Source organism: Nipponia nippon, unplaced genomic scaffold (genome assembly GCF_047370975.1).
Source record: "Nipponia nippon isolate SJK-2023a ecotype South Korea unplaced genomic scaffold, ASM4737097v1 scaffold_1, whole genome shotgun sequence".
NCBI classification, from domain to species: domain Eukaryota; kingdom Metazoa; phylum Chordata; class Aves; order Pelecaniformes; family Threskiornithidae; genus Nipponia; species Nipponia nippon.
In genome coordinates this window covers 36864861-36890136 of record NW_028262290.1, presented here as the reverse complement: position 1 = coordinate 36890136, position 25276 = coordinate 36864861, and the positions used below count along the sequence as shown (strand labels likewise).

General features: G+C 39.5%; 1 protein-coding gene across 6 annotated transcripts in view; it reads left to right on the top strand.

Annotated features, from left to right (window-relative positions):
- The window catches only part of SULF1 (sulfatase 1), a 126175-nt gene that overhangs the window by 79204 nt on the left and 21695 nt on the right, over positions 1–25276 (top strand). For all 6 annotated transcript variants that reach the window (XM_087751750.1, XM_087751741.1, XM_087751758.1 and 3 more), the window contains 6 exons: positions 1139–1308; positions 12697–12847; positions 13854–14029; positions 14594–14722; positions 14980–15036; positions 16040–16169. In XM_087751750.1, the coding sequence (XP_087607876.1) occupies positions 1139–1308; positions 12697–12847; positions 13854–14029; positions 14594–14722; positions 14980–15036; positions 16040–16169 (813 nt within the window). The remainder of the gene's footprint in view (positions 1–1138; positions 1309–12696; positions 12848–13853; positions 14030–14593; positions 14723–14979; positions 15037–16039; positions 16170–25276) is intronic.

Here is a 25276-nt window from a genome sequence, read left to right as displayed (position 1 = left end):
TTTCACTTGAACAGGCCACAAAACCAGAAGTTATCACAACACTGGTGCCTTGCGCTCCTTACCCATTTTGTACACCAAAAGGTCACTCGGTCTCTTCCGTACCCCTGCAAGGACTGTAGCAGCCAGGGCTACCGTGTGTGCTCCGAGCATGCTACAGGAGAGGGTAAGGGGCAGGGGGGACAGGGAACGGGCAAGCAAGGAGGTCACAGCTGGCTGGCTTGTCCTAGCACCGACATGCGACACAGACCTTGTCCCTCAGGCTCTGCTTTTGCAGCTGTTCGGGGCCTCGAATCCACAACATATGATTAGTCATGCCTGGAAGTGCTTGAAATTACAAACATTGTCTCAGCACTTTCTCAATGAAGCTCGCACTAGACCTCCAGGCCAACAGTGAATGCTCCAAGGTGGCAGGTGGTTTAATTTAAGTTTTCATCTTTTTTTCTTAGTTCCATTTCCTCCCTTCCCCTTGTAGGCTTCCATTTGCCACCTTGGCTGTGGGTTAAGCCAGTTTATTAGCGAGTACAACCTTAATCTCAGCAGCTGCACTGCTTAAAGTTGCACAATTAAACGAACAGAGTTTGCTGGAATTCAACTGCTCCCTGCATTCACATTTGCAATTTCTTTGATAAAGATTTTTGCAATCTGTTGCCTGTTGTGGATTTCTTCCACTTTGTACATAGGCAAAAGTATACTCTAAAGAAAGAGCACGCAAGAAATGTTTATGTAAACAAAAAAACAACACAGGAGTCAATGATTTCTTGCAGTCAGGAGCCATTATCTTGTGAAAGTGTTTTATCAGAGAAATTTAAGAAACATATCTTTGTCAGTATAGTCTGTCATTTTAAATGTTACTTAGCATTATATTACAAAATCTGGTAATCATATTTACTTAATGCCTTCTGTTGTATCTGATTTGCAAAATACTATCTCATTTTATGTGGCCTTGCCAGCTTAAGAAAGTAATTACTGCTCAGTCTCCCCTATGCTCTCTCGAATCATACATCTCTTTGATGGTATGTTTTTACTTCCTGATCTGAGCTTTAATGAGGACTTGAAAATAACATAATAACATGATAGTATGTGATCTAATTAATCATGCACTTTGTAACTTTTGCTTTGTGTTAATCGTATGTTCCAGGACTACTTCACAGACCTAATCACTAATGAGAGCATTAATTACTTCAGAATGTCTAAGAGGATATATCCCCATAGGCCCATAATGATGGTCATCAGCCACGCTGCGCCCCATGGCCCTGAGGATTCGGCACCACAGTTCTCAGAGCTCTACCCCAACGCTTCACAGCATATGTAAGTCAAAATCATACTCTGCCAGACCCGCTCCTTGTATCTGCTTCTTGTGAGGTATTTCTTTATGGAGACCTTGTAGGGACAGAAAATTCAAATATAGGAAACCCATAGTAAGTGGTGAATGTTTACTTGTTTCTTTTGCTGTGCTTGCTTCTTTCGGGGAGGAGAGTGACAGCTCTGACCATTCTTAAAACAGAGAGAAGCTCTTTTTCTCTTGGGAAGTTGTGGGAGATTAAAAGGTCAGTATTTGGCTTTGTAAGGGCAGCTTCTTACAATACCCTGAAAATATGTAGACACAGGTCAGGATCTGTTGGAAAGATATTACTTCCTTCGTCTTCCTCCAAGATATGCGCTTCCTGGGCTCTAACTAACTGAATGCATTGAGAGGAAAAAACACCCTTTTGTAGCTTCTGAGTGCACCAGATTTGTTTATAGACTAGATACTGGCTGATTCCCAAAACAGCCTATTAGACTGCATTTTTGAATAACATGCTTAATCTTTTCTGGTGATTATACTGTAATAAAAAAAAGAACTCTTCATTTTGTTTCTAGAACTGAGGCCAACTCCAGGTAAAAATCTGAAGATAGCCCTGGGCTTAACAGCTTGCTTTATAACTTAAATATTCTGGGTCCTTTTCCTCATAGTGATGTGATAGGGAAGCTTTCCATCGCCCTTCTGTCTACCATGGGCACGTGGACCACTCTTCCCTTTGTGCTTAAACAATGTCTTTGCACCTCCTTCCACACAGAAAAAAACTTAATAAAATATTTTATCTGGATTGTACATTGATTTGGCTTCTGAAAATGAGGAGGAATCAGCTCACACTGTGCGAAAGCTCTGTGGTCTACAAATTGCATTTTGGACACTCTGCAATAGCTCACATGCAGGGATTTTTTTTGTAGATACATTAACTAGTTTAAAATTGCAAGGAGTAGCAGTTACTGCATAAACTGCATGCATAAACTGATCACTAGTTGGGGCCAGAAAGAGATTTGCTGTTCATGGCACATGGTTAAATATTTGTTAGCTGGTATTTTTTTATCCTCTTATTGGTGGCTGCTTTCTAGATATGCCACTTTCCCTGACCTTACATTCTTAACTATATTTTTCTTATCCTATATTCTCAACGATCCCTCATTCTTGAGACTTGTCTTTGCAAGTAATGCAAAACAGTCAACAATGTTTCATAGTTATTTAGATATTCAGGGTAATTCCTACCTGTGTACAGAAGTGATGAGATTGATACTTTAGTTTGTAAATATTCACTTGAAAATGCTTCTCAAGTAATCATCCTGAAGAATTATTATCACCTTTTTATGTCCTAAAGGTAAATAAGATAGATATGAACACATAGAACTTGTCATATTGGGTTGTATGAAAGATCTTTCTAACTCAGTATCTGGAATTATGTGCTCCAGCAGAAAGCAGCAGGGAATGCTCAGGGAAAAAAAAAAAAAAAAAAAAACAGGAGAGATTCCTTTTCCTTGTTTTTCCAGCTTCTGAAAATCACCAGTTTAGATGAAGCACCCAGGCCACTGCACCCCATTCTCTTTGCATTGGCCTGATCTCTTTTCGAACCGCAGTGGCAGCCCCACCATCTTGTGGCAACAAATTCCACAGTGTCATGTGTGTGTTGGGGACAAAGGACTGCCTTTTCTTTCCTTCTAAACCTGGAGCTTGCCCACGCCACCAGTGTCCCCTACTTCCCATCCTGTCAGGAGTAATGAATAGTCACTGCATCAAATTTAATGGACCTCTCCCATGTTTTCTTTCAATCACCCCTTTTCATAGCAAAAGAGTTATATCTATTTGTTCTTGCTCTGTTCAACAGATTGCTTCCCATTTAGTGGCACAGATTGCCTGGCCTCAGGCAAGCCATCCTGTTTGCTGGAGGACTATCCATCATATAGGAGGGTAGGATTCAAACTGTTTCCGCTTAGCTGTGGGGACTGTGTCTGGAAGAAAAGCACTGAATCATTGTATCTCACCCTACCTCTCCCCAGGCCAAAGCAACTCATTTTAGGCTCCATGCTCACTGTCTTCTGATAAAAGAGTAATTGTAGAAACTTGCATTGGTTTGTCATGCTCCTAACACTTTCTACTGCTTGGTGTTTTCAGCCTACTTGTTTTCTAGCTTCTGCGAGTAGGACCAATGGGTTTAATTAGTCTCCAAAATTTTAACCACCTCTCCACCTTATACAGGTTGCATGTCACCTGCAAAAATCAAGCAAAGATCCTAGTTATCTATTTGCAGGCTTAGTTTCATTTGAGTACTTATGTAAATTAATTTTTGCTTGCATGGATTCCTGGGGTTTAAAGAGAATCATAGAATCATAAAATGGTTTGGGTTGGAAGGGACCTTAAAGGTCACCTAGTTCCAGCCCCCCTGCCATGGGCAGAGACACCTTCTACTAGATCAGGTTGGTCAAAGCCCCATCCAGCCTGACCTTGAACACTTCCAAGGAGGGGCCATCCACAAATTCTCTGGGCAACCTGTTCCAGTGCCTCACCACCCTCATAGTGAAGAATTTCTTCCTTATATCTAATCTAAATCTACCCTCTTTCAGTTTAAAGCCATTACCCTGTGTCCTACCACTACAATGCCCTTGTAAAAAGTCCCTGTCCAGCTTTCTTTTAGGCCCTCTTCAGGTACTGGAAGGCTGTTATAATGTCTCTCCAGAGCCTTCTCTTCTCCAGGCTGAACAACCCCAACTCTCTCAGCTTGTCCTCATCGGAGAGGTGCTCCAGCCCACTAATCATCTTCGTGGCCCTCCTCTGAACTTGCTCCAACAGGTCCATGTTCTTCTTATGTTGGGGGTCCCTAAGCTGAACTCAGTACCCCAGGTGGGGTCTCACCAGAGCAGAGTAGAGGGGCAGAATCACCTCCCTCGACCTGTTGGCCACGCTTCTTTTGATGCAGCCCAGGATATGGTTGGCTTTCTGGGCTGCAAGCGCACATTGCCAGGTCATGTTGAGATTCTTATCAACCAACACCTTGCTCTGCTAGGCTACTTGTGAAATAGCCCAGAATATAAGACTCAGCTGTGCTTCTTCTTGTCTTCTGGTGTTGTTGATTTCTTGGCAACCTTCTTGCAAAGAGTTTTTCCTCTAGTGACCTCAAGAGATCCTTGCTGGGTTGTTTTGTGCTTCTTATTGCACTGACTGACTGCATGTGTTAGAGTTCAGTCTGCAGACTAAGAAATGAGACAAACTGAAGATAAACTGCCAATCTGGGTGGCTGAAGCCTCCAAATAACTGATTTCTCCAGCAAAAATGTTAGCAGCATGCTCTGAAAGATATAAGAAGTTCAGTTCTCACAGAAATATTCGGTGCTCCCTGTGAAAACAGCACAAGAACAATAAAATCCCTCCTGCCAAGGTTTGTGTAATTTGAACGTTTAACCCTTAGGTTTTCTTCCTTGGTGGCCAAGCACCATTTGAATCTCTTTCTTTCTGACCTTGGGTGACAGCCATCTGACCTTGGATTTTGTTTTTAAAAATGTAGTTGCTATATCATGTTACTGTAACGCCTACCTCCAACAAAGAAGGGAAACCAGGTCAAAAGCTGCTTGCTGGCTTTACAAACTGAGATGGAAGGTTATACCTACAAACCAAGGATTAAGATAGCCTGTCAACCACATGTGAGGGGAAGTTTTGTTTAAAAGGACAGTAGCTGAAGCAGGCCTTTAAATTATGTGACATTTCTTTGCTGGTAAAGTACCTGTCATTTGATTGAAATACTGCCTTTATAAATTTTTCAAAAACACAAACCAGAAGTTTCTTTAGAAGAAGTTTTCCACTTGTGCATATGAAGAGGGGAGCGGCTACAGCAGGAAATACTCCAGTTCAGGGAGAGTTCTGCCCTCAAATGTGGGTGTCCGTTGGTCTCATTTCCCCACTTAACAGCAAGGAAAGAAGAAAATCAAATGAATGCAGCTGTAAAGTCCATAAGATTTATGAAAAACCCATCAAAGCCAAAAAGAAAAGGAAGAATTACATACCATTGTTACCTTACAATCCTGTCCTCCTCAGCACAAACAGCCTGCTGGAGTGGCATAAAAAGTCTTACAAGGACAAGAAAGGTAATGATGTGTACACTGTTTAATCATTAATTCTAAGTGATGCCTGTTAATTCTCATTAGCTCCAGCTTAACAGACTATATCATACTGGAAGCAGCAGACACTCTCGATTGTTTTTAAGCGTCCATTCTCCCTCCCGCTCTGCCACCTCTCCTTCTCCTTAAAATATGTCCTATTTCTGACACCTAAAAATATTTCTGAAAGTTTATGCTGACAGCTGTCACCATAATGAGTGATATATTTTCTGAACATGAATCATACTAATGCATGTACTCTAGCTATGCCCAGAAGTTATTTCTGTGGAAGAAAATGGGACTGGAGAAGTTGTACTAGATGAAAGCAATACATAGATTTTTGCTGTGGTAATGAACATCATCTGTTGGGGAGCAGGGTTGCTAGAGCTTTGGAAATGCTGTTGTTAAATATAAGTTATGACACAAGAGATGATACTCTAGGTGTCCCTAGCAGCCTTTACAGGGGACTCTTGTTCCATCAGGCAGCTGAGCAGGAAAGCTCTGATTCAAAGGATGTTCTGATGAAAGCCTGAACTCTCAGTTATGCTCAGGGCCTCAGTCACTTTAACTTCCCTTTACCTTCCAGTGTGAACCAGTCTTAGGGGAACTGTGAATCAGACCTAAGCTGTTTATAAGCTGTGAAGTAAACAAACATTAGAAGCAAAAATCTGCAGGAGGCAGGTTTACTGAGAATGTAAAAAATGGAAATCTGAAACACTGCTGCCTGTGCTGAGTTAAAGATCCTTGGGCTGGCAGGAGGACTGACAACCAGATTTTATGGTTACCTGGAAGCAATCCTACCGCCAGGCTAAATATCTTAGGAGGAGCTGCTAGAAACAGTATCTGGGAAGAGATTGCAAAGCCTCCCAAGGTGGTGTGAGAAAAGGTAGGGCTTTAAATTTCCATTTAAAGATAGTATGAAAGGTGCTGAATGACCAGGTCTGGCGTTAGCTGTGCGGTTGCAGTAGTAAAGCATGAAGAGCAATGCTGTTGCACCTCCAAATCTCCATAGCAGTCTTAACTGCAAAACTGGGGTGTGAGATGGCTGCATTCAGGCCGTCTTCTGGTCACTGAGGCTGAGTCTCAAACATCTGCCATTACAGTGGTATTTCTGGTAATGTGGACACTTACCCATTAGAGTAGGATCACACGTTTGCATCAGTAATAAATCTTGACATGTCGGTGTGTCTTGCCATGGCTGGCCTGAGGCCCAGTTGGACTCCTGACTTAGAGATAAATGATCAAAATCATCACACACAGCATTGCAAGTGTGACTTTAAACAGGACTAGAAGAAATAGTGTGATGTAGAAATGCGGTAAGATTCTAGTTACACAATTAACTTCTGCAGCAGCAACAAATAATTTTTCCTAAAATAAAAAGGTGTTATATTTAACAGGTAACAACTTTTTTTTCTTCTTTATTCTGAAATATAGCAGTTGTGTTACACTTCAGGAGTGAAACTTTCATACCTCACATCCCCAGATGTATAAATATTTCTGGGTTTAAAAGATTCCCTTTTTCAAAGGCAGCAAAAGTAAACCCAGTGAAATTCAACTTCACATTAATACTGACCATGCCACTGGTCATGGTTTTTTGACTTTTAATTTTGCCCAGAACCTAGGCTTCCTGGCTCTCCAAGAACGGTGTCTAAACCTGGAAGTCTACTTTCCCTGGAAACAAAGGATTTGCTTCCTTTGTTTATTTACTCTTTTTCTGAAGAAACATGACCACTTATGCAATGTTTGCTAATCATATTTCAAAGAATATAGGTGTTAATTTTCTACAGAAACTATTCATTTTTCACAATGAGTTTTACCATAGGTATTATTTTAAAATGTTGTTGACTTTTATTTTTATGAAACAAAAATGTTCCTGGGGCATAGAAGTACTGTCTTATTTTCATTAATTGGAGAACTCCTAATCCAAACAGAACATTAGCCAAACACTTTTGGGATAAAACCCCCCGAGAACTCTATGGAATTATTCACAATCAACATTTTTAGGCAGTATTTTTGTGAACATAATTTTCTTTTGTTGGATAAAAACAGGAGGCAATTAGAAGATTGTAAATAGAGGCAAACACAGATTTTTAGTATGAGCAATTGAACAAATGTTTGCAAACTTGCTTGTTTCTTTCCATGTTAACCCATCTGAAACAGAAATGTATATATTTAGATCAAACTTTTAGAAAACAAATGTTAAAGTTGCACTGAATTCTGGGAGCTCTTAAAACATGCTGTACTCTGCTTGCTTGCTTTTCCACACAGATACTGCAACTGTGTAAACAGCATCAGCCAAGCTGAATCTCCCATTCTTTTCTTAACCCGTAAAGTATCTTTTTGTAACAATGATTTGCAGAAGGGCTTTATTCCATTTGTTTCATTGAATATCACACAAAAAGCAGTTCAGTTACTAGTAAAAGATAGTGTAATTTATTTCTGAATAATTTTGCTATTTGAGGACCCCATTGCAATAGGTCCTCAAGTACAAGCATCCATTGTTTTGGGTTGCTCCGTTTTTTTATTTCTGGTCTAACTTAAAGTTATTGTGGTACCTTAGTAGCCAAATAAGACACGTTCTCTATTTTAAACTTCAAATTTAAATGTATGTTGTCAGTAAAAGTAATTAAAATGTGTGATACAAAATGCTAATTGTTCATGTAACTGAAGGTTATTGAGGCCTTTCGGATTCAGGCCACAAAGCTGAATGCTAATATAATTCCTTTCCTCTTAACATAACTTTAAGTATCTGTTTGAACCAGGGCTTACAGATAAAGAAATGATAAATTTCATGGTGAATCTTTCTTTAAAGAGAAAAATGTACTAGTGCTTATAGGTATTTACTCCTTCAAATAACCTGTAGAACACTTTGTTATCACCACTGTGGGCTTTCCTGCTGCAGTTTAACAGGTGGTAAATAGGCAGTGAATGCAAGTTCCATGATGTAGCATGAACAAAACAATGCATATTGATACAGAGACTTCAAGTGCTAACACAACTCAAACCACACAAGTCATCCCTTTCCTGAGGAGACTGTGATCTAAGGCTAGAGAAGGCTAATACTAATTTACTTTTTTGGTTTTTGCAAATGTGCACATAAAATGGGATGATTTCCCTGTAAATTTATTCACATAGGTGAACGATTACGAAATCTCAGGGTCAATTATTTTTCTCATTCTGAGAATGTGTTTATGGGAAAGTACCTGACTGGGTTCAGCATTTGTTATTGTTAAGTACTGAGGATTTTTTTGTTCGTTAAACTAGGGCTATCAATTTGAAATTTTATGAACCTGACATTTTCCAGTGTCCTGCCCAGTGCCAGAACAGACCTGTCATGGAGTGTCAAGAAGTCTCTGTGTTGTAAGTTCTGCATAGTATGTGCTGGACAAATATAAGTGAGCAACTGAGTGATCTAGATTTGCCCAAGCTAGTACAGCCTACAAGAATGACAAATACTATACCTTTTGAGTAGAGTAATTATTTGCTCTCTTAATCCTTACCCTCTCTACAGATTCAATATTCATGTAGTATGTTGCTGGTCATTTTAGAACTGACCTACCTGAACGGGAGCACTTTTTCATGTTATCTATTTTTGTAACATGTAAAATGAACTCTTAGTCAGTCTCTGGGCACACATTCAGAAGTTTAAGTGCTTTACTATTTGCTGATCAACTACCAAGAATGACCTTGAAATCAGAAACTGCTCCTTACTGCACTCTGGGGCAGCATCTGAGCTGTTCAAGGGCAGCCCAGCAAAGACCAACAGACAGATGAGCAGTAGCTCCTTGCCAGACTTAGAGGCCATGGACAACCTGCAAATAGTGGGGTACCTGGCACTGTCTGCTGATCACAGATCAACAAATGTGCTCAAGACAAGATAGCCTCTGTGACTGAGAAGAGGTGACACAGTAGGTATCTTCAGCCTTATATTCTCAGTGCTAAGAAGAATCAAGGAAATGTAGATGGTGGTGTTACTTTACAGCAGTACTTGTCAATACAGAGCAAAGCCATTCCCAAAAATGGAAGAATAGAAACAGTGACAGACTGTGCCGTGGTGACTTTCAAGGGCTTATAACAGTGGAACATTTAGTTGATATCTCTGACTGCTTCAAGAAAAAAATGTTGTGATAAACAGTTATCACTGACAGGAAAGAGGTCTTGCAAAGGTTTGCAAAGGTTTTCAGAAATCAGCAATATTCTCCCCAGAATTCACCTCTGTTGTGTTTGTTTGTTTTACACAAAAAGGGTAGACAGGTGTGAGGTGCCCTTCTGGTGGATTTCTGCAAAGCACAACAAACAGGGGCATGCAGGGAACATAGACAAGGTGTGGGGTTTTTTGATTCCTTTCTGTCTCTTCCCTAGTACTCTTTCTCCTCCACTTTGAACCCGTTTCACATTTCTCCATCAGCCACTGGCACTGGATATTTCAAAGAAGGTCCTGTTCCTTGAATTGTCTGGGAGGAAAATTCTGCTCACTCTCTGCCTACTGCATTTCTCACCCAGAAAATTCAAAATGCATTTGGAAAGTGCCTGTGAAAGGTTTTAACCGCCCTGCTAAACCCTTGAGTGCTACTTTTAAAGACTATCCATTATGTGGAGGAGGCTTCTGACAATGGCCTGGGAACATGAGACCTGAGCCTGCTTCAGCAGCTGGCTCTCCTTCCTGGCACAGCGGCAGGCTGTCATGGTGCTGCCGGCTGAGCGTGGCTCACAGCCACCTCATCCCTCCATGGCAGGGGCACTCAGGAGGCCGCTGAAAAAAAGCAGGGTTTTGCTGGAAAATGCTGATTAATCAAAACTGAGCTCTTTTGTGAGAAAACATCTCATTTGACAAACTTCCAAAGAAACAGAGGAAAGTGTGCAGTGGAAGTATCCTTCTTTTCTGTCAATGTGTCTAAACCTGATGGTGACCAAAACTCCTAAGACTTGTTTCTTCAAAGTCTAGGGCTCCATTGGTCCATCTGCTAGGGCTGCTGGATAGCCAACAATCTAGAGGATTGTGCTCCTGGGCTCAGTTTCATTAATTTTGTGGTAGTATAAACATTCCTTTAAAAAATCAGACTTCTACTATGGAAAATGTCAAAATTTTGACTTTTCAACCTGAAATAAAACATTTTCCAGCAGAAAAGGAATTTCAGTTTATGTTTGTCTTTGCTAAATTTTCCATACTTCTTAAGAAGGAAGTACTCAAGGAAATGTTCACAAATCTTGTGATACCATTGTCTCAATTCTGTTTTCCTTTGATGCTAATGATCAAGTAGTTTGGTCAAAACTAGCTGTATGTACTAGAGACATACGTACTTCTCAAATTCTACCTAAATTCTCAAAAATAGTCTCCAATTAAAATGTGGACTCCATTTATTTATTGCAGTTGACTATCAGTCTATTATGTTGTCCGTTCAGCCAATTTTTATCCTCAGAATATATAGTTATAGGTTATATGCACTATAGCTGATAGAGTAAAAACAACTGCTTCAGTAAAATCAACTGCTTCCACCATTCTGTGATCACATACAACCATGTCAAGAAAAATGAAAGCTAAATGAAGGGCTGGTCAAAGGTGTGACTTTAAGTTATCAGTATACAATGTTTTGATATTGTTCAGTGCTACCTCTTATGAAAGGACAACTACATGTAAACATTTTTGTGGGGAAAATGTACCTTTGCATAATGCACATATTAAAATTATCCGTTTCTAAACAGTAAATTAATACTGAATTGCGTTTTTGTTATAACCTGAAAAGAGAACCATAGGAATCAAATTAATCCAATCACACAACAGCATTTTTTCATTTTCTATTTACCTTTATTTTTCAAAGGTAATGCTGCAATACATGTATCATGTACTGCAGTGTATTAGAAACAGAAAAAATAAAACCCAAAGAACTTCATCAAAACAGCAAAGTGTAGATTCTCAAAGCCTAGATTCTGCAAGTGTTAGAGAAGTGGTCATATGTGGTTGAAACCGTTACAGGACATGGATTTTGTTTTGTTTTTCTTCACCTTTTGGTTGTCGTGTATGCTAGGTATAAAAACAGGATTGCTGGAAAGCTTTTGTAGCATGCATATCTGTACAGCAAACTTACTTGGTGTAGTTTTTGGACTACGTTTTTTTCAGAGGTGATATATTTGTGAATGTATTCTTGTTTCTTGTGATAAGATAAAAATTCATCAGCTGTGGGCAGAACACCTCTCTTAAACCTTTTCTTTGATGTTTGTGCGAATTCCTAAAGCATTATTCTTTGCTTCAGTAGGACTCTGTGCCATACTTCTTCTTAGTACTAGTATCAATAGCAGTATTAGTTCAATATTGTTGTCATAGTTCACGTTATGCTGATAATGCACTGTGCTTTATATTCACATAAGAAAACCCCACCTGAACAGTATATAGCGTATTAATAAATGTTTTTTGGTAAGGGCAGAATTTGCATGTCTACCACATCACCAGGCATCACTGGAACGTAGCTCAGGTGAGGGCCAAGGGCAAGTGATGGAGACTCAGTGTGAGTCTGGAGTCAACGGCACTGGTTGCAGCACTTTCTCAGCTCCCTCCTTCAAGGCCACAGCATGGCTTTGTATCAGAGCTGACACTGCACCCAAGCAGCCAGGCCCAAGGAGGTTGTACCCAGGGTGCACTGCGCCTTTGGTGATGAGGAGGGGAAAAAAGTCAGTGCTTGCGCTCTTTGGGGCATCTTGAAAACTGACAACACCGGTGTTACTGTTCTTATCTTAGTACTGACTGCTAAATATCTTTATCCCACAGGAAAGTATCTTTCTTGTGAGTTTCATTGAACTTGTGCTAATATAAAGGTACTTTCCCTGCTGGAAACGTCAGGGTGATTTACATTATTCCTAAGGGGAAGTAGTCATCTTTGATCTCTGACTTTCTTCACTTTTCTACTTATCTTTATGGGATGCATTATTCAGCTGAGTATTTTTAACGATTACAGATTCTTTTGAGAAATACCTTTTGGCATATCCCAAATACTACCGTGGATCTGGTAGTGGTCTTTGAGCCTGAAAGAAAGCTCAGAAAGCAAGCGGTTAAAAAATGTTGAGCAAGTAATATATGAACCAAGGAAGCAATATATAAACCAAGGAAGTAATATATGAACCAATGAAACTTGGAAGCCGCTGAAGTGCTGTTTGTAATATTTTACATTAGAAATACCAGCTACTACATGGAATACATGATTTAACTGTTTGTAGGCTATTCCTGTGTTAAAGGAGTTCGCACCTTCCTCTGGTGCCTGTGATGCTGCACAACTTTTCAGATCCTTTCTTTTCCTCCTAGCACTCCCAGCTATAACTATGCACCAAACATGGATAAACACTGGATCATGCAGTACACGGGGCCCATGCTGCCTATACACATGGAATTTACAAATGTCTTGCAGCGCAAAAGACTTCAGACCCTGATGTCAGTTGACGACTCTATGGAAAGAGTGAGTTCAAGAAACTACTGTGAATACTATCTTATTAGTCCATTACAAAATTAAATGAACTTTCTTTACCTTCACCAACGACAGCCTGGGAAAAGCCCCTGGGCTACAAAGAATTACTCCACATATCCTCAGTAGAAATGAATTTTGTTTGTGTTCTCTGCAAAATAGTGCCAAGCTCCTCTCTTGCTTCTTTCAGTTGCTGGGTGAATAAACTGATGATTTTTTAAAAGGGAAAAGTCACTGGCCCTAGTATAAACTCTGGTATTAACAGAAGATGCATTACCTGCGTGTACACATGGATAGACACAGGTGCACACATGACAACTTCTATTCATTTCACACACTCCCTCCACAGTTCATCCTTCAGTTGAAATCTGGGAATTGGCAAATCACAGCAACTCAGGTGTCAGTCTGCTGGTGTTTGCAGAAGTTAGGCAACGCAGTGTACAGCTAATTATAGGTAATGTGATACATGAACTCTTAGGTGTAGTTTGCATGACTTTTTGTTCAAAAATCAAGCACCATGACCAAAGATCTTCCCCCAGAGAGATTTCTTTAAACTTTAATAAAAATTTACAGGCTTTTCCCAAGCCCACAACTGTAAGGAATGAGAAAGCTGTAGACTAACACAGTAAATCAAATGTGAGTACCATTTGCCCTAAAGCTGTAGCAGACTTTTTTCCCAAACAGTGTTTGAGTACAGAATGACTTTTGGACGTACTAATGCAACTATATTAGTATTAACATATTTTGCTATTTTAATTTTCTGGACTTGTTTAATTTTCCCCTCTGTCAAATGTGAAATTGAACTTGTAAGTTTAATTTTTTAACAGCACAGTAAAGATGAGATGTAAAAATGTCCATCTCCAGAATGTCTGTTTCAACAGCCTCATGGATGTCATGTTTGGTTCTGTGTATTTAAGGGAGTAAATTGATGGTTATGCATGATTATGCACAAAATATGTTTTGCTACATTTAATTCAGTTTTTCCTCTGCTGTGTTGCAGTTATACCAAATGCTTGCAGAGATGGGAGAGCTGGAGAATACCTACATTATTTACACTGCTGACCATGGTTACCATATCGGGCAGTTCGGACTGGTCAAGGGGAAGTCAATGCCGTATGACTTTGATATTCGAGTTCCTTTCTTTATTCGTGGTCCAAGTGTAGAGCCGGGATCAGTGTACGTTCTTTTATGTCTCTAGCACAGCTGTTGAACCTAATGTAAAATGTTTCTAAGAGCATGTAATTATCACTCTGTCTAGTTTCATTTCATAAAGGATGTCCTATTAGTGTTGAACAATGAGTCCTATAAAGAGGCACATCTTTCATTTTGCATATTATTAATAAATTATAATGCAGATGAGAAAGTTGTATAGTGTGTAGTCCTGTAGGGTTAGGCTTTGGGTTTTCCTTTTAAAAAGAAGGTGCTCATCTTTGCTGCTCATGTTCTGGTTTAGCAGAATAGGTGGCGTCATGCCCTCATTGTCAATGAGATAAAGATGGTGGCTACTGCACCTCCTTGTTTTATTGTGCTTAGCTTTTTCTTTGTGATGACAGTCTGCAGTACTGGTCTGTCATTCTCAGAATTGTAGCCTTCAAAGGGGATTTTCTAAACTTAGCACTTCTGTAGAGCTTTACATCTTCAAAGCCCTGATAAACATTAATTACCATTCTATTTCCAAGAGAATGTGAAGACTTACATACTGAACACATGACAGCTATGACCTTTTCTGTTGATTTGCAGAGTGCCTCAGATAGTTCTCAATATTGATCTCGCTCCAACAATTCTGGATATAGCAGGACTTGACACACCTCCAGATATGGATGGCAAATCTGTCCTAAAGCTTCTGGACTTGGAGAGACCAGGAAACAGGTGGGCCCCAGCATTTTTTTTTTTAGCCAGTTCAGAAGCAAACACCTAAGTAAATCAACAGTTGAGTGGAAAAAGATTCTGTGAAAATGAGCTGTGTCATGCCAACGACCACAGCTTTCACATTTGAAGAGTTTCTTAAATAGCACATCTATAAAATTGCAGGTATATATAAGTGGAGAGGTGTTTTTTCAAAAATAGTTAACACTAGCAATGCTATACATAGGTGCCAGCAGTAAATATTATTATTTTGCTTTCAGGTTTCGAACAAACAAGAAGACCAAAATTTGGCGTGACACATTTCTGGTGGAAAGAGGGTAATTATTAGGGGTGAGAGAGTTTTAGGACAGCCTGCCTGCTGGGAACACTCTCTTGTACATGCTTTCCTTTCTGCTCTCTCCTCTTCCTTTTTATGATCAGCGAAGTAGTAAATTTTGCAAGCAAACTTACAGGCCTGACTTGTTTCCTAGTTTTCCACCATTGGCTTTGCAAGCTGCTGTGCTCCCAAATCCCTACCTCTGAAGAAATTTGAAAGCATGCTTTTCTGGCGACTCCCCTAGCATGTACCTCCTCTTTCTTTAACATTATACTTGTGACCACTTATGTCATCATCTGACTCATTTTCTTTCCAAATCTCTGTTTCAAATCCAGCTGTGCAGAATCCTCTTATCAACTGAACTTGTATTTTCCATCACATACTGCCAGCATTCTTTATTTTTGTTCTAGCTAAGAAAAGACTTATGTGTAAATGAGATTCATGACTATAACTGCTCTTCTTCTCACTGATACCTCTTTACAACCTCTTACCTTGCCAACTACTGCTGTGAAAATTTTCCCTGAGTAAAAATTTTACAGCAATTTCCTTGTGGCACTTTATGGCTTTACAGATTATGGAAATCTTGTGTGATGTAGTACAAAACAGTGCATATAAGACACGTAGTAATACGTAAGATACAGCCAAGCTAGTGCTGAATGAGTATGGAAGCCCGTTAGTCTCTTCAGCTGGGATTTTCAGCCAGGCAAGTACTGTTTCAGTGTGTTTTGCTTTGTGAAAGGGCATACATTTATGTATGAATGGTGCTGAACTGTATCAGTTAAACATTTCATCAGCCCTTATTTCTCTTTGGGTAATTTCCAGCAAATCACCTGAGCCTTTTTTTCACTACATGACCTACATTGAAGGTCAGTAACAGAAATGTGGGGATTTTTTTCCCTGAGAAGACATTAAATCTTCAAGTAGCTTTGCTTTTCCAATTAAATTCATCATCTCCAGACTTTAGAAGAATGTGTCTAAAATATTCAACTTTGTTTATTTTACAGCAAATTTCTACGCAAGAAGGAGGAATCCAACAAAAACACTCAGCAGTCTAATCAACTACCAAAATATGAGAGAGTAAAAGAATTATGCCAACAAGCAAGATATCAGACAGCTTGTGAACAACCAGGACAGGTAAGCCACAAACAACTGCAGTCTTCTATGTGCCTCAGGGAAATACCTATTTTTTACTATGGGTGAAGAATATGGCATTTGGAAGATAGCTAAAAGACCATTATTCTGAATATCTTCAGAGCAAAGAAAACCAGACACAAATTGTTCTAAGCAACGGTCCAATTTGAGGTGTTGGAGGGCTGGTCCTTAGTTTGCTGTCTCAGTGCAGGGTTCATGGTAAAACTCCCATGCTCAAATATAACATTAGATGACTACTTTTTCTTTGATTCAGTGTATTGCTAAATATGAGAGATAATTCAATGACAATTATGAATAAGGGAGACAACATATTTGAGCAGTGAAAGCTTGTACTCACTGGGCTAATTCAGAATTACTGAAGCAAACTAGTTAGTCCTACAGTTACACATGATTTCATTTGCTTGGATGAACAGCTGGACAACACACTTGGTAATCATCATGCTTTATTATTTATTGAAACACTTTTAATAGAAGGGTCCCCTTGCTCAGAAACACTTGCTGTTTAAGGTCACTGTAAGGAATCAGACAGTGATACCCATACCAAAGCGTTACTTTTTCTTCTCATAGCCTTAATGATTTCAGTATAACGCCTGACTGATACAAAGGTCTAATTGCCTGCTCCCAAAACCAGAAGTTACTGCACCCCTGACTAGTATGCTTACATCTGCAGCTCTGTAGTGTGTATACAGGGAGGGAGGTAAATTAAGAAAAAGTTAATCTGACCCCAAATCCTCCTCAATCCATTCTGAATTAATGCTATACCTATGATAACCTATGAAGATGAATTTACTGGGGAGATGTGGAAGGGAGCTGTATACCTTCCCACCGACCTCACCTCCAACCAGGCACATGCTGAGGGCCCCAGGCAGAGGCTTGTGCCCTCTCTGCCGTCCTCTCCCTCCGTCCCCATCCCCACACACCTCCCCGGAGGAGTGTGAGGCGATTTCTCCCAGGCAGGCGCTTGCGCCTTTCCCTCAGATGTTTGCTCAGACCGCTGCAGCCAGCCGTAGGCCTGGCGCTGAAATATTGGTAAGCTGTTTTGAACAGGAGCATAAAGCCTCACTGTGCTCCGTTTGCGTCTGCAGCCACCCATGGTGCTTCACCCAGGGCAGGTAGAGCTCCACACAACAAACAGGAGGGCGCTGGGGAGAGCTGGCTCACTTAAAGAAATACTCCATCCCTACTTTTCCTCTTCTTGTTCATTAGAGCGTAGTGTTACAGTAAATCTCTGTTAATCCCAGATTGGACTGGAATATGTTTTGGCTGGCACATCCTCGGTCAGGTCCTCTGCCTCAGCTCTCACCTCACACATGCTCCTTAAACGTGGCCACTTTTGAAGGGGTATACACAATATCAAAGTATCACCCAAGAGCAAAGTTTTCAGGAGTTCAAACACTGCCATTGTAAACAGAGATTAAATTTGAAAAATTGAACATTTTTATAAAAACTAAAGGAGATCAGTGGAGTCATTTAGACTGTTAGACGCTAAAATGTTTAGTTTTAAAATACCAAAATATTTTCTTTACAATTATTTCTTATATTTATTACCTCTTATGCCAAAATCCAGGCTTGGAATAACTTTACTTGTCCACATGTGAATAGAAAATGTTAAGTGTCCTGACCAGATATCACACCTGAAGCAGTAGGAAATACCGCTCACAGCTGTGTTCCCAGCCCACGGTGGTAGACTTGTCTTTCCATCCCATATGGGTGAATCCTATTTGATCAAAGGGTGGAGGGAGAAAGCCTTGAGTCAGCAAGGAGCTTATGAGAGCAATGGTGTTTGATAGCAGCTCTCCCACCTACGAACTCCCATCGAGGTCCTTTAAATGCAGAAGATACATTGGCTCCACAGAGCCCAGCAGCCATCCCTCATGGCTGAATGAAGGACAAGGCTGAACTAACCTTTTTAAGACCAATTTTCAGACCTAGTCATTGGTGTACATAAATTATTTTCTTAAACAAAGAGATCAAAGTTGTCCCTGATACTTCTAACATCTTGAAAGCTTCTTGCAGGGATGCCAAAGTTAAATGTGCCTACAGAAACCTCTTGTCAGACAGAGCAAGGGCAGTTTCTCTTTCAGGGACGGGCTATATGCAGTGCTTACAGGGAAGTCAACGTAGAATAGGAAAGGTGTGAATTTAGAGAGCGACACTGGAAATAACATGAACATCAGCAAGGCATTGCAGTGTGAAATAAGTGTCCGCAGGATTTTTTCCATGTAGAAAAGTTCTTAAAGAAAATTAAAAGTTAATAGGCCAAATAATTTTACTTTAGCCCAGGTGGTTTCTTATGTACAATATGAGGCATCATAGTTTAATATGAGGTTCTTTCAGCAGATTTCCCCTAGACATTTTGCACCTCTCAGAAAAGAGAAAGAGGAAATATTGTTATGTGGGTCTTAATTTTGTTTTATATTTTGAGATTAGTTTCGTTAATTTAAATTACATAAGTGCATATATAGAAAAAAAATCTTCATTTTAATTATGACGGTTTATAATACTTCCTACATTTACTCTAACTGGTTGTAGTTAACATCACTTAAATTAAAATTGCCTTCACAGAATGAGTGACTGCTGACAGATTTTTAAATAACGAAATTACTGGTCTGTGGGAAGTTGCTGCTAAATGTCTGGAATTAAGAATAAGCATTTGGTGAATTAATACACCAATGTACTGTCTAGTACATTTAGAGCTTGTTCTTCATTTTAATTTACTTTAGTCAATATCTAGTTCATTTGAAATGGAGAACACAACTGGGAGTTGAAAAAAAAGAAAAATTGTTTTTCCTGTATTAAAATGAGGTGTGATCCTGAGACCTCATAGTACCAAAATCTCCAAGGATGTGGTAGTCAGGAAAATAATTGTTTCAGCTTATTTTCTATTTAATAAGTAACGTCTAAAAAAAAAAAGAAAAAGAAATAAAAAGAACTCTACATAGTAAAGACACTTTTTTTAATTAAAAGTTTCAAAATTTCAATTTTTTTTTATGCCAAATGTCTATCCAAAAGTACGTAAACATAAAAAAATGGAAAAAAAGGAAAATATTAAGCATCTGTATAATTGCTATAATTATTCCATAATTTTTAAAGTTCTAAATGACTGTTTGCCAAAAAGAGATAAGAAATTTAGATCATAGATTACAGTTAGCTGCAAATAAGTAAGCCTTATGGGTTACCAAAAAAACCTTTTGTTTCATTAAGAAAAAATAGTTATAAAATGCATATGCAAAATTAAGTTAAACTACTTTCACCATGATTTGTTTTTAATTTAATTTTTTTAACACCATTGACAGATTGTATCACTTTCATTGTAGAGCACCCTGCCCTTGCTATTTTTTCATAATCCCATTTATGGGAGGATAGTTTCCAAAAATTCACTCACCTTCTTGAGAACATATCAGAAATGAGATGTGCACAACTGCATGGATGTGTTCGCTTTTGAGTTATGTTCAGCCAGTCATTAACTCCGGTCAGCACTGAGCCTTTGCGGAGGAGAGGACCGCGCCTGCTGAGCTGCCTTAGCAGGATCACAGCTAACAGGTCATGGGAAGCGATTACTCACCTCTCCTTGGTGCTTGTGGGCTGCAGCTGAGTATTGCATTTGGGTTGGGACCTCCATTAGCAGAGGGACATCAGTAAGCTGGACCAAGTCCAGTGGAGGACCCCAGAGATGGTCAGGAAGTACTGAGGAGGGGCAGAGGTTTGTTTAGCCAGGAGAACAGAAGGCAAAGGGGGAATCTAATTGCTTCCTTCAACTAACTAATGGCTAATTAGAGAGAAGATAGACCCAGGCACTTCTTGGAGGTGCACAGCAAAACGGCTATCAGTAACAGACAAGTTGCAGCAAGGGAAAGTCTGACTAGGTGTGTGGAAAAAAATGTTACCATAAACACTGGAGCCCAAATAGGCTGTGGAAGGCCCATCCAGGGATACTTTCAAAACCTAATAATGTTGTTCCTGCTCTGAGGAGCAGATTGGACTAAATGACCTCCAGATGCTCCTTCCAATAATTGCACATGCTCTTAATTTTTTGCTTGCTTAATACCTGGACTTGAGGATTTCATGTTTTCTTCCTCCTCCTCAGCTTCATAACTTGGGAAGTGCTGTTAATTTTGACCATCTTGTAAGTGAGTTATGGGTCACCTGCCCATATCATATTTGGATACAGACTAGATATTGGCTCCCACCCTGACCAAGCAGTTGACATGCACTCACCCACAGCACAGCTGGTCCCATCACACTCAGGCCAGGTTCACTCCCCCTGCAAAGGGAGCAGCAGCAGGGTGGGCTTTCTGCTCAGCTTTGGGACTTGGGGCAGGGCAGAAGTTTCCTTTGTGGTCCTTCCTTCACATCCCAGAGAGCACTCGAGAAATGATGATGGGAAACAGAGGTTTCCTTCATAGTTTATATGCCAATTTTGTCACCACTTTATGTGGTGTAACTTACTGAGGTCACCTGATTGAGCCCAGTTGGTTTAGTAGTGACTGTTGATGGGTTTTAGCATTTACATGTTTTGCAGGTTTTTTTAATATTTCATTGATACATATTTCTCCTCGCAGCTTTACTGTAGTAAGGCACACAGTATAGAAATATCTATTCATCTGCAACATTGCTACCCCTGCTGCTGTTTGAAAATGGGAAACAATCAGTGCAAACTTTTAACTAAAACTTTGTTAATTTTCCAATAGAGCATAAATAATAGCATGTGAGCAAATGTTTCTCTGGATTAGTACAACCTTATCATGACACAAATCTCATCTCAGATTTCCACTGAAACAACCTGAGATGGGAATATATGTTAGTTCAGGAGGTTTAGAGGCAAACTGCTCTTAAATCCTCTGGCAGGTTATTTTTGTTGAACTCACTCCATCTTCTCATCCATTAAATACTTCTGGATACTTAGCAAATATCAAATAAAAGCTTGTTAACTGTGCCTTCATTTATACTTTTTCTTTCTCTCTTCCCTTACTTGTATGTGTAATTAATGAGTTAAGTTAATTCATAAGTATTTATTCTTTTTCTCTCCACCAGTCTGAGTCATAGGAATTTTCCTGAGGCATAATTTTGACTTCTGGGACTTAACACTGTTTCCCAAATAGCAGATACCTTTCGAGGTCTTGTGACTGATAGGCTGAGTGTCTCCAGTGTACTGTTCAATCCATTATTTATAATCAGTATCAAATCCATAGCCAAACATGCATTTTTATCCTCTTAGAAAAGTTACACAAACCACAACCTTACTTTAAAATCTTCCCAACATGAGGAAAAAAAACCCGCCCTCCTAAAATGAGGACTGTGAAGCTTTGTGTTTAAAACTTCAGCTCTTAAGTTGGATGACTCAGCAATCAAACCCAGACACAGGGCTGTTTATTTTATGGGCATACATCTCCTACCATCTGCTCCGCAATACGTGCCAGTATGTGAAGAGCAAAGGTCTGAAACTCCAATGAGCACTGACAGTGGGCAGAACGGAAAAGTGCATCGTGCTGCCTGTGTTTGTATGACATGCATGCCCACGAACTCAAACGGAGCTAGACAGGTATAATGCTGTAGCCGCTAACCTTCCTTGTGCCCTTTTTTCATGCACCTCTGCTTTAGAGATGCAGAATATTGTGTTTCCTCCTGAGGAAGTATATCCCAAAACCACCCTAAAGAAATAATATTCCATTTGGAGAATACACCTGACGACTGTACAGGGAGATTTTAGTTAATTAGATCGCAATGTATTTTACAGTGATTTAAGGCTTTACAGGTAGTCACTGGAGACATGTTGCTGAATCCAAGCATCAGCTCTGTGGTAAATGTGCAAGATTCTTCTGGCTCTGATCCAAAGAGCATGTTACGTAGTCTGTACATACCTCTTATTTCTCATGTATCCTTCGCCATTTAAAAATCTAGCATAAGAATTTAATTTTGTTGTTTATATTAATATTTATCACATTATCATATCAGCATTCGGTCAAAAGCATGTCTATCCGTAATGCTAAAAGAACACTTGCCATCAATCAGCTTACAGATAATATTGTAAAGGAAATTAAAATGGGACTTATTAGGTGTAGTCTGGTTTGGCTCAAGTATCTACGTTCTCATAAAATAAATATCACAGACCATACATTTGTAAAGGTCAGCTTTATGACCAGCTGCGGAGTATGAATAAAAACACTTAAGCCGGTAAGAGCTGGCCAGAAGTGTCAGATGGCTGGCCAGCAACTGACAGCCAGACCCCGAGCACCCACTAAAACGCAACTAAAATTATGATATGGCATATAAACATCACTTCTGGATCCTCCCAGTTACAGAACAACCTCCTGATGCTTGCAGGAGTCAAAAGGCACTGGTGATGAGCATGCAAGAGTGCATTAATGTACTGCTATTCCATATGCTGCCTCCCACCTGAGCTTGTCTTTCTCCATTTTCTATCATGTTGCACCTATTCAAACAGTTTCTTACAGTATTCCTAAAGCAAGGTGTTAGCAGCCCGGTCAGTGTAGATTACTGCAAGAAAGAAAATATTTTTTTTTCATAGTAGCAACATTTGCTTGTGTTCAAAGCAGTGACAACTAATCCCATCAACCTGTTTTAACAGAACATCAGTTCAAAGCTGGCTTTTCTTTGCCATCTGCCCATTGATAACCTTTTCTTAGTCATAATTCAGCAGAGCATCTATACACAGGCTTAACTGGAAGCATATGTGTTTGGGACCAATCATGTGCTTAAAACTAAGTATATACTTGAGTGCTTTCCTGAACAGCTCTTGCAGCTATTGCTCTCTTTAGCTCCCTCACAGTTGACAGAAACATGCAACATAGTTGCTCAAGAATTCATAGGAGCTGCCAGAAATTATATTATCCGTTATTAAAATACCACCCTGTTTATGAGTTAAAACCAAATATGAAGATAAGTTCCTTTATCTCAAAATAATCCTTCAAAGCATGTAATTTCCTATTTCAGCCTAAATATTTCACATTTCAGCCTAAATATTTAAGTTTCCTGTTAAACAGAGGGCAGCTCTTTCCAGATTTGACAATTCTTCAAATTTAAGCAATTCTTAATCTGAAGTACCAGCTCTATTTTGGATAAAATCCAGAGATATTCCAGTTTGGGAACATCACTTGTTTCACTGGTTTCATCTCTTTCAATCCATGACTGTGTTCAGCATTTTTACCACCGTCTTATCAATGTTCTCTAACAGAAAGACTTTTTGGTAGAATGGCACCTTAAAAAGCAATTTTACCTACAAAAAATGTTTGGACAGAAAACATAGATTATGCAGGAATCATGTTTAGCACTTTCTGTAGCACTCCCTTGAGGTTCTCTTTTTGCAGGGTTTACATTTTAAAGTATCCAGTGAAATATAGTATAAATTAAGTCCTCTGTAAATTAAATTTATATGACCCAATAGTAACTGATTGTTATCAGTATTACTATTTATAACCAAAAGGTTAAAATTATCCTTTTCATTGGCTCCCATTTGTTTGCACCTGAGAGTGGACATTTATTGGATAATAACAGACTTCTATTGTTGTTGAGTTGTAACTACAGACAAGCTAATAGATTTGGTAGAGAATGCTCTGGAGGTGAAATATTTGATGTCTCGACCTAAGTGCCTACACTTCTAGAGCTGACAATGCAGTCCATGCATTTTTTATAAACTAGAGAACTGCTATAGCTATGACACTTAAAATCAATCTTGTCTATATGTCAAGAATATGAAATTGTATAGTCTGTAAACTTCCTAGGCTTTTTTCTCTTTCTTCCATTTCTTAAACACTGTGAAGTAGCTCAAAATTGGCAGTTTTCATAAAGTTATTTCTGTTACACAGTGATTAATTTCTTCATTTTTTTTCCCTCTAGTTCTGTCCCTGTATATTTAACTGAATGTCTTTCTAAAGTCTGTCATACATTTCCCACTATATTACATCAGTTCTTATAGGACAAATTGCTTCCCTATCTGTTGAACCACTGACCATTGCACTTTTCAGGAACACTTCCTCAGAGTGTTTGGTTGTATATAAATAACCAGTTTTGAGTCTATTAACGCCAGCAGACTCTGGAGCTGTGTGTGATTCAATAGAAGGTGGTCCAGTTATGAGAGAGTGGTGCAAAAATTGGGACCTGCCCATATGAGCGGCATCAACCCAGTTCCACACTCAAGGAGGAGATTTTTGTTCCACAAAAATGCAGCAATTCCAAATTCCCTGAGCAAATCTGACACACCATCCCTGTGAAACAGCTGCACTTGCATGCAATGTTCAAATACTGCTGAGATGTAACAACAGAGATTAATATTTCCAGGAACACCTAGGAGCCTCAGTGAGGACCAGGGTTTATGACTGCTCTGCAGGAATGCATAGAAGACATGGCCTTAGCCCGTAAACATTTCTCAGTATTCAGGTCCAGTTCAGCAGAAATAAACTGCTGCTGCTCTCTGCTATTTACCATAGACAACTAATTACAGGGCACTTTTCAATATGCTGTGTGACACGGCCTCTTTGAATGGCACAGAGAAAGCAAAACCAGGACTTAGTTCTCTTTGCAGTAGCACAGCCCTAAACCAGACTCCCTTACTGGTATTATCACATCAGGTCCCCTGACACTCGCCCAGATCTGGTTACTGCTAATAGTACTGCAGTGGTACACACATATGCAGCCCATGATGGTATTTTCATCTAAACTGTTTTCAAATTTAGGTCATACCTTTCAAAACAGGAAAAAAAAGGAAATGAGATCATGAGGACATGTTTAAATTCATGAAGTCTTCCTTTTCTTGCCTTATCTTAACATTCCCTAGGCTGAGCAATAATACTCACAGTCAGTCATACACTACCAAAATGAAAAAGCACCTGTAAAAATATTGTCGCCGTGTTATATTTCTGGTTGCATGTTTTTCAGGGTTTCATAGCTTTGTGATAAAATCTGACAAGATGTTTAACACTGAAGTGTCTACTGCAAATAGTGGGTAATTAAATTTCATAGAAACCCTTAGCTTGCCTACTCTTAAGACACCTTTCAGGAACTGCCTAATTAATTCCCCCTCTATACAAGGGGGCAGGAACTCTCTCAAAGCTGTCACAGTCTATTAACTA